Source organism: Epinephelus fuscoguttatus, linkage group LG7 (assembly GCF_011397635.1).
Source record: "Epinephelus fuscoguttatus linkage group LG7, E.fuscoguttatus.final_Chr_v1".
NCBI classification, from domain to species: domain Eukaryota; kingdom Metazoa; phylum Chordata; class Actinopteri; order Perciformes; family Serranidae; genus Epinephelus; species Epinephelus fuscoguttatus.
The window spans coordinates 18,543,806-18,558,218 of record NC_064758.1 but is presented as its reverse complement, the minus strand read 5'-3'; the positions used below and the strand labels follow the sequence as shown (position 1 = coordinate 18,558,218).

Here is a 14,413-nt window from a genome sequence, read left to right as displayed (position 1 = left end):
AAAACAACCAATCAGAGCCGAGGAGTTTCTAACACAGCTGTCAATCATGTCAATCACTGTTCAAACTAACAGACTAGGCAGTTCTTATCCAAAATAAAGATTCTGTTACTGCATTGCCCATTTCTTGACTTAAATGTTTTCCGAAACATACTTTGGTTAAAAAAATGAAAGTTGGTGACTAGGCCGCCATTTTGGAAAAGTCGAGACACAAATTAAGAACTGGCCAACAGCTGGAGCACATTTTACACATCAACATTACAGAATGTGAAAAAGAGGAGGCTCTGAATACTTTGTGACTGCACTGTACATCACAGAGACTGTAGGGACAGTTTAGATGATTTTTGCATACTGATTTGTGTATAATCTTCCAACCATTTAAAGGGGAATATTACTGACAACTCATGCACTCTCTGGTTCACATCAGATTGGTAAATGGTAACTATCACTATGAAACATTTTCTTGTTTCTGTGTGCCTCCTGGGAACATTTTTCCAAGCTTTGGCTCAATGCGCCTCAGAGTTTCATCTTGAAGGAGATTATTTGTTGGGTGGACTTTTTGATATTCATCATGACAGCGCCCCTGTTTATTACGACAGACCAGAAGCCATCGACTGCTCCAGGTGAGTATGATGATAAATCTGAGTGAATAATTGATGAAGAACGCCTGGTGTAACTGACACTTTACACATTCAAGAGTTTTGCCTCAAACTTCCAAGTCACTGGATATTGCTTGTGGCACATTTTGCCCCTAACCCAATTAAATAATCCAAGTTAAAGGACATCAAGTCTGCATTATGATCCTCTCCTCTTTTACTACCACTAACCTCTTTTATGTCTGTACAGAAACCGTAATAATTGTACAGTGAAACGCTTCCTCACACTCTTTCACTGTCCTTCCTCTGCCCACAGTAAACCCTTCATTCATTCAAGCTATCGAAGGTTTCAGTTGATGAGATTCTCTGTAGAGGAAATCAATAACTCCACCAGCCTCCTGCCAAATGTATCTCTTGGCTATGAGATATTTGACCACTGCTCAAAAACACACACTCTCCCAGGCATTTTCAGCCTCATATCAGACAACGGCTTGATCCATCCTTGGGGTGAACCACAAAAGAATCTGTCTAAAGTGATAGCAGTGGTCGGCACTTATACGAGTCCTCAAGCCCTGACTGTGGCCCCCCTCTTCATGATGGATCTCATTCCTATGGTAAATTTGCCAGCTATTGTGCTGTAACATGCAACCCTGATTCCAAAAAGTTGGGATGCTGTGTAAAATGTTATTAAAAGTAGAATGCAATGATTTGCAAATCATTTTCAGCATAGTCAATTAAATATAGTACTAAGACAAGATATTTTATAAACACCATGGACTATATAATTAAGATGAACAGCATGACAGATCCCTAAAGGTGAAGCCTAAACATCTTGTTCGCCCCCTGGTGGCTGGCTGCATTTTATGTCATCTACCCTGCCCCCTCCATATTAGAGTATGGGACATAGGCCAAAGTAAAAATTCAAATCAAATAAGATTACAAATACATTTTTTACTCAAAATGTTTCTGTCATTTCAGGTAGCTGCCATCACGCTACCATATTTTCAGGTGTTATTTTTCTGCTAAGTGAAGTTTTAATTAGTTATTTGATGCTATAAAATCAGAATCAGAGATACTTTATTGATCCCTGGGCGAAATCGCTGAATAAGAAAACAAGCAGGAGCGACTACAACAGGCTGCACGCACGGTCAGTGCATGCACACTACTAATTTCCCAAACTATTTCCCAAAATGGGGCTTGGCATCATGATTGACAGATGTGTGAGTGTGCCACTCTGTGTGCTTGCAATCAGTGATGATGCTCGCGATTGGTTGGATGGTGCGAACTCGATATGATGGAAACCTCTACTGCGCAGACACCGGCTCTTAATTACCTTACTATCGAAAGATGGCAATGGCCATATGCGGGATATTTTGGCTTCATGTTTATACAGTAGGGGGACGTGAGACACGTTTTTCATTTTAAAGGGCCAGTGTGTAATATTTGGCATGGTTTATTGTCAATCTGAATCTGAATCTGAATATTCTACCCATTAATATGTTTATACAAGTGTATAATCGCTATAAAATAAAATTTGTTTGGTTTTCGTAGCCTTATTGTTATGCTTTTATATATATATAGCAAGGGCCATCTTGCGTCGCCATGTATGTACGGCAGACCGAGCGGACAATCCAGCCAGCCAGAGAACGCGTTTCGCGTGTATAAATAAACCAGTGAAGACAGCGGAAGGAAGGAAGAAAGAGGAGGAAACAGCAGAGAGTGTTAGTAGTTCGTCGATAGAGAGTAGTGAAAAGTTTTTTTAGTTATAATGTTTGCGAATGGACCACACTTACCACTCAACAGGAGAGAATGAACCCGAACCGTCATCTGCGAGGAAAAGAAGACGCAACTTCACTCCTTGTGATGCACTCTCTGCGGCGCTTTTCCTCCTGATGATATATCTCCCCAACAATGGTAGCAGTAGCACCGAATCCCATTCTGTGCATTCAGCCTCTCTTCTCGCCCGCTCAGCATCAAACACATGGAGTTCCTCATCTGTATGCTCCGGCTCAAACAGGTATGGCTCTGGGTCTGTGTCCGCTACAAGAAACTCTTCAAAATCGCGTTCAAAGTCGTCCATTGCAGCTACTATAGTCCGGAGATATTGCTAGGCTAAATAAACAGCTGAGCTCTGTTTACTGGCTACGCTGTCCGTCAGTGTGCGGGCTGGAGATTGAGCAGAGAGGGGAGGGGGTACCCACTCGGTATTGTAAATGAGTATGTGTGTAAAGTTATGAAGTGTGTCTGTTAGCTAGAAGAGTCAGAGTTTGGGACGGAGTGGAGTGTTACCGGAGTTTCTGGAGTGCTCAAATAAACGGGCCTTTTTCCCGAATGCTCCTCTGGTCTCCTGCTTGTGAGGGATTCATTACAATATCGTAACATGGTTTAGATTTCTAAATAAACATTCACCTCGTTGCTAGATAGACCTACTCCTGAAAAACTCGTGCGCAAGGCTTTTTGTCCCTACGAGCCCGCCGTCATTTACCTGACGGGAGGGGTGAGCGAGTGAGCCCTGCAATCTAGAATTTGACCACTGATGTCACTGTTTTCAACCCATTTTACACACTGGCCCTTTAATATACAGTCATTGGTTCAAATCAGTAAACTTGTTTGTCTGTGCAAAAATACATTTATTCTGAATTTGATGTCTGCAACACGTTCCAAAAAAGTTGGGACATTTTTACCACTCTTACATCACTATTTATTTAAACAATGCTCGATAATCATTTGGGAACTGAGGACACAAATTGTTGAAACTTCGAAAGTGAAACAATTTCCCATCCTTATGTCAGCTGCTCAGTCTGGGGTCTCTGTTATATTTTATGCTTCATAGCACAACACATATTTTCAATATGAGGTCTGGACTGCAGACAGGCCAGTCTAGTACCTGCACTCTTTCACTTCTAATCCACACTGTTTGGACTCCACACTGGATGATGGCAGTGTATGTTGCGCCAAAACCTCTATGTACATTTCAACATTCATGGTGCCTTCACAGATGTGCAAGGTTTATTAACAAGCTAGCTTTTTCCTGTGCATCAAAACCAGCACTGCCCACATTGTTGCCTCAGTAGGTGATAGTTACTCGTCTTCATTCCCTCATGTGTGACCATATTCTAAAACCAGCTGCTGGCGACTTGACAAACCGAGCCACAGGTCAGCCATCAGCTGGCTTGAGTCCAGCCGAGACCGGCCAGTTCACACCGCTGCAACTGTTCTATTCAATATTTTAAAACAGTTTCATCTTGTTACAAATCTTTGGTCTGAACTCAGCTTTATGTACATATTTATCTGAATTCTCTGAATCTTTTGACATTATGGATTGTAGATGATGAAATCCCTTAATCCCTTGTTGAGAAATGTTGTTCTTAAACTGCTGACCTATTTGGCCATGCAGTTTTTAACAAAGTGGTGAATTTGGCCCCATCTTTGCTTGTGAACATCTGAGCTTTTTATATCCAATCACGATAGATCAGAATAGATCTTTATTGTCATTGTGCTCAGAACAATGAAAATCAGTTTAGCAGCTCTAAGGTTGTGTGCAACATAAAAGTTAAACAAATAAAGGCAAAAAGGCCAATATTAATCAAACTGAAAAAAGAATGCCATTCTGTTCTGCTTTTTATTGTCCTGTTCCTGCTGCCAGAGGGTCAAACAGACACCGTCCTGGGTGGGATGGGTCTTATGATATTGTGATACAACTGGTTTTCTCTGGTAGTTGGCCAGTGTAAATGTCCCTCAGAGATGGTAGTCTGGTCCCAATGGCTTGCTGCATCAGCAGTAGATAAGAAAGTCTCAATGGTGGCTTGGTAGAAGTTAACCAGTCCTGCTATTGAAGGCAGAACTGCGTTAATTTCCAAAGGAGGTATAGCATCTGCTGGGACTCTTTCACCTGGTGAAAGATGTTTTCAGACCAGGTTAGGTCTGCAGTGATGTAGACTCCCAGGAATTTAAAGTTCTCCACCTTCTCTACCTCCTCTCCTGGTATGCAGAGGGCAGAGTGACACTATCACATCTTACCACTTAACTTGTTTACCTGTGGAATATTCCAGGTGTCTTAAGCATTCAGAATCTTCCCATTATTTTGTCACTCCTGGACCAACTTTTTGGGAATGTGTTGCAGGCATCCAATTCAGAATGAATATATATTTATTAATTTAAAATTTAATATCTTAACTGAATACAGTACACAGAGTACTGTATTCAGTTAAGTATCGTTCAAAAAGGATTTGCAAATCATTGCATTCTGTTTTTATTTTTTTTTTTACACTCTGTCCCAACTTTTTTTGGAATCAGGATTGCATTTGTCCAGATATGACAAATGACAAACTGTTATATATTACTTTCTAAAGATTAAAATGGCTTTTAACTTTTGAGAATTTTTTGTCACTGAAAATGATGACAATTTTTCTATTACTGTTTTAACAGGTCAGTTATGGAGCTGCAAGTTCTACTTTTTCAAAAATTCAGAATTTTCCCTCTTTCTTACGAACAGTGCATCCCAATAAAGATGTCATAGAGGCGATTGTTAACATTCTGCAGCACTTCAACTGGCTCTGGGTTGCTTTCCTTCACGTTGATGGTGATTATGGCAAAGATGGCCAGGAATTGTTCATAAAGAGGATAAAGGACACTGAGATTTGCCTTGCATACACTAAAAGCCTCAATCAATATACAGATCACTCTCAAATATTCAAACAGATAAAGGCACAGAGGATAGGTGTCATTATTGTTTTTGCTGCTGAATGGACAGCTGAAGCTCTCATTGAGTCAGCAATACAACAAAACATCACCAACAAAGTGTGGATAGCAGGGGATGCATGGTCCTTAAACAAAGAGCTCCCCAAGAAGAAAGGAATCAAAAATATTGGGACTGTAATTGGGGTTGCTGAACCAAGACTGACAATTCCTGGTTTCAGTGATTTTATCCATTCTTCCAGAAGCCAGGCTCATTGTGAAAACACAGAGCAAAATATGGTTTGTAATCAGGATTGTAACTGCAGCAGCCTGAGTGCAGAAGATGTCATCGCTGCAGATCCATCTTTTAACTTTCCTGTTTATACTGCTGTATATGCCATCGCTCACGCCTTACACAATGTCCTGCAATGTGGAGCTGGCAGATGTAATAACAACATTACAGTGTACCCACACATGGTAAGCATACAGATAACTTGATCATTCATTTAATTTATTCTCACTATCAGATTTTTGGAAGGTCATGTATCTGACCGGTTTATCTTACAGACAAGCATATTTGGAAGTGACTAATCATAACACAAAATACTAGTCTGCTTAAACAGACATAGACAACGTCTTCAAATCTTCTGAATACAATCCAAGCTGATTTTTATCTGTCAAACATATAAATCAGATAACACATCTTCACACTCTGTTGATGGCATGATACTTTAATAGAGTAATGGTTCAGTGTCAAAGAGATCATTGTCAGGATTTGTCTTTCTGAGACTTTTAATCTCATTAGATTTCTGTGAGGCTGAGATAGAGCTGTAATTTAATTTACAGTGAGATACCAGCCCATTGAATCAATACCTTCAATGTTCATTGTTAACACATTAAAATAATCTGAATTTTGTGTACCCACATCAGGTTCTAGCACAGCTGAAGAGGTCAGACTTCACACTTTTAAACCAGAGAATTCAGTTTGATGAGAATGGTGACCCCAACTATGGATCCTATTCTATAGTCTTCTGGAACCAAAGTGGTGATGCAGAGGAGATTGGATTTTATCATTTCTATCCATCTTACCATTTCTTCATCAATGACAGCAAAATTCAGTGGCACACAAAGGGAGAAGTAAGTTGTTTTTTTTTTACTAACAAGAATTCATATTCTCAGTTTGATTGTATTCAGTCCGAATGCAATGATTGGGGATTGAGAAAACACATCAATTTGCATGTTATAATGATGTTGTATGTTTATTTTGAAAGAGACTGTATGCAACTGCACATTTCCTATGAAAACAGAAGTTTATTTTGAAAAGACTCAATGCATGTAACAGGGTGAAGTTGACACTGCGTTCCAGAATGTCAACAACAGACGTACCTTGCACATCATGTGTCAACATGAAAAGTCCATGACCAAGCGGTGATATGTAATGAGATCGGAGTGAGAAAGTGTTGGTTGATTCCATATTACAAACCCTGCTTAGAATTTTAAAAAGCTGTATACTTAGTACTGGCACTTCTCCACCACTTGTGGTATTCTCTTGCACTCACATTTACTTTTCTGCTAAATAATTCTCTCTTGCACAGGTGCCTACTTCAGTGTGTTCCTCAGAATGTCCTACTGGATTTACAATAGAGTATAATGGACTCCACAGATGCTGCTTCAACTGTGAAATCTGCCCAAACGGAACTTATGTCAACAGCACAGGTAATGTAAGAACTGCAGTTTAAATTCATCAATCCATCCATTTTCGTCCACTTATCTGAGGCCAGGTCACAGGGGCAGCAGGCCAAGCAAAGCACCCCAAACATCCCTCTCCCCAGCAATACTTTCTGGCTCACCCTGGAGGATTCCAAGGCATTCTCAGGCCAGATGAGATATGTAATCCCGCTCGGGCCCCGCCCCTGCCTGCCAGCACACAATGCACCCAATGCACCCTGTCCCTTTATTTTTGGCGCCGTCTGCTGGAACCCTCCAACATCACAACTCTTGGTACATTGTGCATGTGTCATACCCCATTGCCCCCATGGGGTCAAAGAACATATCCCATCCTCCTTTGAATAGCCTTAGTTCCCTCTAACCACTGTTAGAGGTATATCAGTATAAACTTTAAACCAAGTCTGACATGAAGTAAAAGCTGCTTTTACGAGAATAAACAGTATCACAGATTTAACGTCTAACACTGCTTTCTAAACTGTTTCAGCTCTCTTTCCTCACATAGGATTTTTCAAAAGAGGACTTTTATCGACAACCTGTCTGTCTCTCATGTAAAACAGGTAATCCCTACAAGTGCATCGCCTGTAAGGAGACAGAATGGTCTGCAGCAGGAAGTACATCATGCAATCTGCGGGTGGTGGAGTACATCCCATTCACAGACAGTGGGGCCATACTGATCATGATCGGGGCCTGGGCATTGGTGGGCCTCACACTAGCCATGTCTGTTCTCTTTGCCATCAACTACAACACACCTGTTGTCAGATCTGCTGGGGGACCAATGTGCCTTCTGATTTTAGGCTGCCTCAGTCTGTGTAGTCTCACTGTGTTCTTTCACTTTGGTGAGCCAACAACCTCCTTCTGTATCTTAAGGTTCTTACCATTTCTATTGTTCTATACTGTTTGTCTAGCATGTTTTGTTGTGCGCTCTTTTCAGATTGTTTGCATTTTCAAAATAGCCGCCAAGTTTCCCAAGATCCTCAGTTGGTGGATGAAATATCATGGACAATGGCTGGTCATCACTGTGGCATTTGCTATGCAGGCTGTTTTACTTATTATTGGCTATACGTATGCTCCCCCCAGACCCTACAATGACACATTTTGGTACCCAGATAAAATCATACTTGGTTGTGACATTAATCTCAAAGCATCCTCTGGTTCTGTGGTTTTAGTTCTATCTTTGTGCTCCCTTTGCTTTATTTTCTCCTACATGGGTAAAGACCTCCCAAAAAACTACAATGAGGCCAAAGCAATAACCTTCTGCCTGCTCCTGCTGATCCTCACCTGGATCATCTTTGCCACTGTGTACATTCTTTACCGTGGCAAGTATATCCAAACACTTAACGCTCTGGCGGTACTCTCCAGTCTCTACTCCTTTCTGTTGTTTTATTTCCTCCCAAAATGTTACATCATCATTTTTCAATCGCACAAAAACACACAGGAATACTTCCAAGGTCTCATTCAGAGTTATACCAAAACAATCAGCCAGTAGCAACTATGTAAATATGTGTTACTGTATACTGGATACTGGAGTACGTTTGTACAGACATTCATGGTTCACTAACAATTAATCCCAATTATCTCATTACTTGGTGATCCTCTGACTTTTTCTCTGGTACCACTGTTGTATTTTAGTTTTTGGAAACTATCAAGGGTCTCTAGAGGAATCCTAATGACTTTTCCACCACCATAAGATTGACATGTGGTGGTCTTGAGTGAACTGTCTCACCAACAATTACATGATTTGTGTGATGGATGGAATGAATTGTAATAACTTCTCCTTAACCAATCCCTTAACTATCAATCCAGTGCCATCATTTGATGTAGAACTGGCTGCTGGTATAAGCAGTAGGCTTGGATGCAAATGCCACCCTTTAAGCTGAGTTCTGCTGCTATCACCTATCATCATAACACCACTACTACTACTACTACTACTACTACTAATTAGTAGCCTATAATAATGACATTCACACCTGTACTTTGAGCCAAAGGCAGCATGATTATGAGCGTTGCATCTGAAATCTCCAGTTCTTTTATGTACTCTGTGCAATTTTAAGTAAAACTCGCAAAGCCCTCACTATTTGAATATTCCAAAACAGTATCACAATCAGACAGAAATTAACTTGTGAGGTTTCTGCACAGTCTGAGTTGTGTCACACACATTTCAAGTTTATGCAGTGGGACTATTTCTACAGCAGCAACTTTTTTTCCCCATAAATCAAATCTCCCTGTTTGCATTGCATTGTATAATCAAAATCTGTTTACAGTAGTGACATTGTTGTATATATGTATACCTCATGTGACTGATGATTCTTTTTTATCAAATAATTGAAAATGTATAATGCTTTCTAACATAACTTTGTTCACATCATGTACACACTGAGTTTCAGTCCCACCTGAAATGTAAATTTAACATCATGGCCTTAAAAGCACATGTGGGCTGCTGCAGAATACATTTAGGGAGATTTATGTTAATATTTAAAACTGCGTATTAATATAGTGCTATTATAGGAGACTGCTGTACATTTATCTCTAGGAAACTGTATATTTTTTCCTCCCAGAGAAGTTTTCTCCAGGAGGTAAGCTTTGACCTTACACAGCTGGACCCTTTGTTTAGTGCTAATTAGCATATGGCACTATGGCATGCTAACACCCTGAAGTAAGCATGCTAACTTTATCATTTAGCTCAAAACAGCACTGAACAGAAGAACAGCTTCACAGAGCCCCTTGCATGAAGATTCTTAGTCTGTTTGCTGATATCAGTTACAGGTCTCATTAAAGAGGGGCTGAATATTAACTGTAGTGGTGTCCATCCAAATTATTACTGTGCAGCCAATTTTAATATGGTAATTCACGATGAAGTTTTCTGAATTTACATGCTCAGTTTTTTGGCCTTGCTAGACAAGACTGCTGATGTAAAAACTACTACAGTTAAATTCAATCAACACTATGCTTTAAAAATGGTACTAACCAGCCACAGGAGGACACTGAGTGTTCACTGGCATTAAGTTAATTCTGTTAAGCCCTGCACTGATTTACATATATACATGTACAGTAGTTATATAACAGTAAGAGATATTCAATAAAACATGAAATGAAATGTGTGATTTCCTTTCTGTTCATCTTTTGAAGTTGCTATAGCACTAATGTCACCACATGATGGCGCCACTGTGACTCTTTCGATCTCGTCATGATCCCTGCTGTTTTAGCCCAGATGAGTGGTACAGCTCTATGTAAACTTTGGAGATTTAGTTTATGGTTTATATGTTTCTTTTTCTACAGCGTTTTAATCAAATTGTTTCCCAACATCAGAGGAAGTTTGATATTTGAATAGGACTACTTATGACTACTGTGAACAACAAATGTGAAGTGAATATTGACATGTCTGGCTCGGGACAACACATCAGTGTAAAATTTTTGTTTAAGTTTTCTATAAACAGTTATATATTCTACTATTATACTCGTCTATTCAGATTGTTTAACTGTGTTGGTCAGTCAGGCAGAGAAAGAAAAGGAATATATATAACGGTTAGGCCTTAATTTTATCAACAGCAATTGAGATGCAACAAACCTCTGCACTGCAAGATGAGCATCAACAACACATTAATTTGCTAGCTACCATTGACAGTTTGAGCATGGAGTTGAAATGAGATGTCTAATTTTAAATTAAGATGGATGGAAACAGACAAAGAAAAGAGCTCTACATCTTGAGAGCCAAACTTCATCTTAACATACAAGGAAATTAAACTTCACAGTACAGGTCAAACTGTTGATTAACAAGTGATCTCTTGGAAGGAAAGTGTAAACATTTCACAGCAATGATTGTGATTCACCAAAACTTGTGTACCGCCTCATGAGGAATCTATAAAACTTTTTATTTATGACATCACCCTATAACCTATCCATCCATCCATCCATTTTCATCCGCTTATCCGAGGCTGGGTTGCAGGGGCAGCAGGCAGAGCAAAGTGCCCCAGACATCCCTCTCTCCAGGAATGCTTTCCAGCTCCGGATGAGCTGTCCAGATGAGATATGTAATCCCTCCAGCATGTTCTGGGTCTGCCCCGGGGCCTCCTACCAGTGGGACATGCCCGAAACACCTCTAATAGGAGGTGCCCAGGAGGCTTCTGATCAGAACTGAATAACCACCTCAACTGATCCTTTTAGACGCAAAAAAGCAGCGGCTCTACTCTGAGCTCCCTCCAGATGTCCAAGCTCCTTACCCTATCTCTAAGGCTGAGCCCAGCCACCCCACAGAGAGAATTCATTTCGGCCGCTTGTATCCGTGATCTCATTCTTTCTGTCACTACCCAGAGCCCATGACCATAGGTGAGGGTTGGGATGTAGCTGGACCAGTAAATGGAAAGCTTCGCCTTCCAGCTCAGCTCCCTCTTCACCATGATGGACTGGCGCAGCGCCTGCATCACTGCAGAAGCTGCACCAAACTGCCGATCCATCTCATGCTTCATTCTACTCTCACTTGTGAACAAGACCCAGAGATACTTTAACCACGCTCGAGGCAGTAACCCTTTGCCAACCCGGAGAAGGCAATTCGCCAGTTTCTGGCAGAGAACCATGGCCTCAGATTTGGAGGTGCTGACTCTCATCCTGACCGTTTCACACTTGGCTGCAAACCACCCCAGTGCATGCTGGAGGTCAGGGTGATGAAGCCAACAGAACCACATCATCTGCGAAAAGCAGAAATGCAATTCTGAGGTCCCCTGACCTGACCCCTTCCGCCCTCTAGCTGCGCCTCAAGGATCCTGTTCATGAAAATCACACAGGATCATTGACAAGGGACAAGCATAGCGGATAACCCATGACCTATTTATTTTTATTCATCCTGACATATAACATATACATATACAACATTTATATCTCTCTCCTGCAGACGAGGGCTCGTCCCTTCCCAACAAGCAGAATGAGAAGTTCTGCCCTTTCATCAGGACGTTGCCTGAATTCAACTTTGGATAGAGTCCAGCTCATGGGCTGCAAATTATATTCTTTCAAATGACCTGCACAGTCTAAGCTGAAGTCATGCAGAACTCAGGTAGCATTTCAGTATATACCAAAGATATTGGATTCAATTAAACTGCATGTATTTGGTAAATTTAATCTACTTCATCCCTGTCCTGTCCTCTACAGATCATCTCTATAGCATTACTGTCTGTAAAAACTTAACTCTTTTGAGCCTGGCTCAACAAGCCTTCACCAGGTAAGTTAACATGTTTAAGCAGTGTAGTCATCACAAAAAATTCTATTAATTCAGCATTGAGTTCACATTTTTCTGTGTTCTACCATTTACAGTTTGTGCTAAACCTTGAACGACTGCCGTGTGTTTATGGAAACTATTTGCCCTCTTGTATACTCTCACTGGTAGACAAGACAGTTATTTTGCATCAGTCATGCAGCTGGCATTTGCATAGTGTATGAAAAGATAATCTTTGGTTCCCCTTTTCATGTGGTTCAAATAAATGACTCTATTGTTCTCAGAATTGTGAGATAAGAGTACTGAATAGTTTATTTATCAGCTGTTTTAAGACTCACTACGTTACCTGAACTTGAGATAGTATGACACATCGGTGCACAAATTTGTTTTCCATGTGTCCTCTCCTGCATTTTCCAACATGGATTAATTTCATGGTATGAACTCATAAATCCCCTCCTCACATTACTCTCCCCACATCAAGACATACATGACACAGCCAGTAAGTGACTGTGGGTGCGAGCTGGGGATGTTGTTAATTTATGCTTCATGAGGTGCTGCTTCACTTGTTTTTTAAACCTTGCTTGATTCCATAGGCGTTTCTAGCCCATTTTTGGGATCCCAGCACCCCTAAAATTTGAGAGATTTTTTTAAAAATGTTTTCACTGTATGTCCCTTTTTAACAAGGTAGAAAAGTGTCAAAACCATACAGTACTTGGTTGAAACATAATATTTTAACAATCCCCCTTCCTCAAAAATGGTTTGATCCACCCCATCCCTCCCACCTTTCCCCGACTCTGCCGACTCTGAGCGCTCTATCTGCACAGAGCAATGCGCTGCCTTCCAGAGTGGGTAAGCAGTAGTGGTGTAAGTACCTGGCTGAAACCAGGATATGTGGCACGTTTCTTTACTTCTACCACTCAATACCAACACATTAATATCATTACCAGTCCTCAATTTTGCTGCATTTAATCGTAGGTCACTGTTTATGTTGTTAGGTAGGAGTTAGCTGACGTTTTTTCTAGCTACAAAACGTTACAGGTGGTCAGTACCACTGTCCTCTGTTTGAATTGGAATGAGAGAAGCTAGCTGTTGTGTCATGTGCATGTGTTAATATTAAAGCCAAGGTGCTACTGACTAGCTAACTGACTGGATGCCCATTAACATTATAACTCCTATTGTGTGTATTTATTATTATTATTATTTTGTAGATTTCAAGCACTTTTCTTTTTTGAAGTGTATTTTTATTTATGTATTTGTATTATATAATTCAGACAAGAAGGAAAAAGGCAGAGACAAACATTGAAAAAGTCAATTACTGTTAATGTGTTAATGTTACATGTTATGCATTGCATTTCAAATAAAAGTCCAAAAAATAAGTCCAAGGTCCATTTTTGGTATTTTTGGTACTCACTATAGGGGGCTGGTTTACTCCAGAAACATACATACTGTTTATGTGTATGTTGAGGAGCTGCTGTATCAAAATGAGTTGTCTTCCCCTAGAAATTAGGGTTACGATATGTTTCTTTTATAATTCCAATCCATTCTTCTTTTGCTGCGGCTCAGCATTTAAATAACCTTTATCAGATTTGATGGTTTAGTCAGAGACTTTCCCAAAAAGTGTTGTGCTTTTCTTTCACAAATGTGGGAATGAAATTGCGTTAAAATGTACAAAACAGTGAAGTTTATCTTGCCTGGCTGGGCTGCTCTCTGGGTGCTCAGCACCCCTAAACATCTGATCCTAGAATTGCCCCTGCTTGATTCTGTGTTTCCAAAATATGATCTGGAATAGAGTTCTATTCAACCATGGCTATGTACAGTGCAGCGGTACAGTACATTGTTGTAGATTTATTCTGGTTTTTGGAAGTGTATGGTGACTTCTAGTGTCTACTGAGGTATGAGTTAGTGTCAGAGCTAAATGTGAGCTTACTGTAGAAGCAATCAGAATTTTCAGTACATTCATTTTCATTAAAAAAAGAGAGAGAAACAATGCTTTTAACCTCTCAACATTTAGCCAGCAAAATAATCTAGGAGTGAAAGCATTAAGGTCTGCACAATCTATTGTCAAAAACAGAGAGAATCTCTTCACCATAGATATGTTTCTCTGCATCTTTACCACCAGCGAGTCAGTGTGTCTTTAACATGACAGTTTACCATCTAAAAATATACCAAGGAGCTTTATTCCCTTTACTTACGCAACATCAACATTATTCAA

At 40.3% G+C, this 14,413-nt stretch overlaps 1 protein-coding gene across 1 annotated transcript in view; it reads left to right on the top strand.

Annotated features, from left to right (window-relative positions):
- Window positions 1-404: 404 nt before the first annotated feature.
- Window positions 405-14,413, top strand: part of LOC125892157 (taste receptor type 1 member 2-like) — a 94,758-nt gene continuing 80,749 nt past the window's right edge. The window contains exons 1-3 of the mRNA XM_049581953.1: window positions 405-620; window positions 910-1,207; window positions 5,022-5,747. Of these exons, the coding sequence (XP_049437910.1) occupies window positions 433-620; window positions 910-1,207; window positions 5,022-5,747 (1,212 nt within the window). The 5' untranslated portion in view covers window positions 405-432. The remainder of the gene's footprint in view (window positions 621-909; window positions 1,208-5,021; window positions 5,748-14,413) is intronic.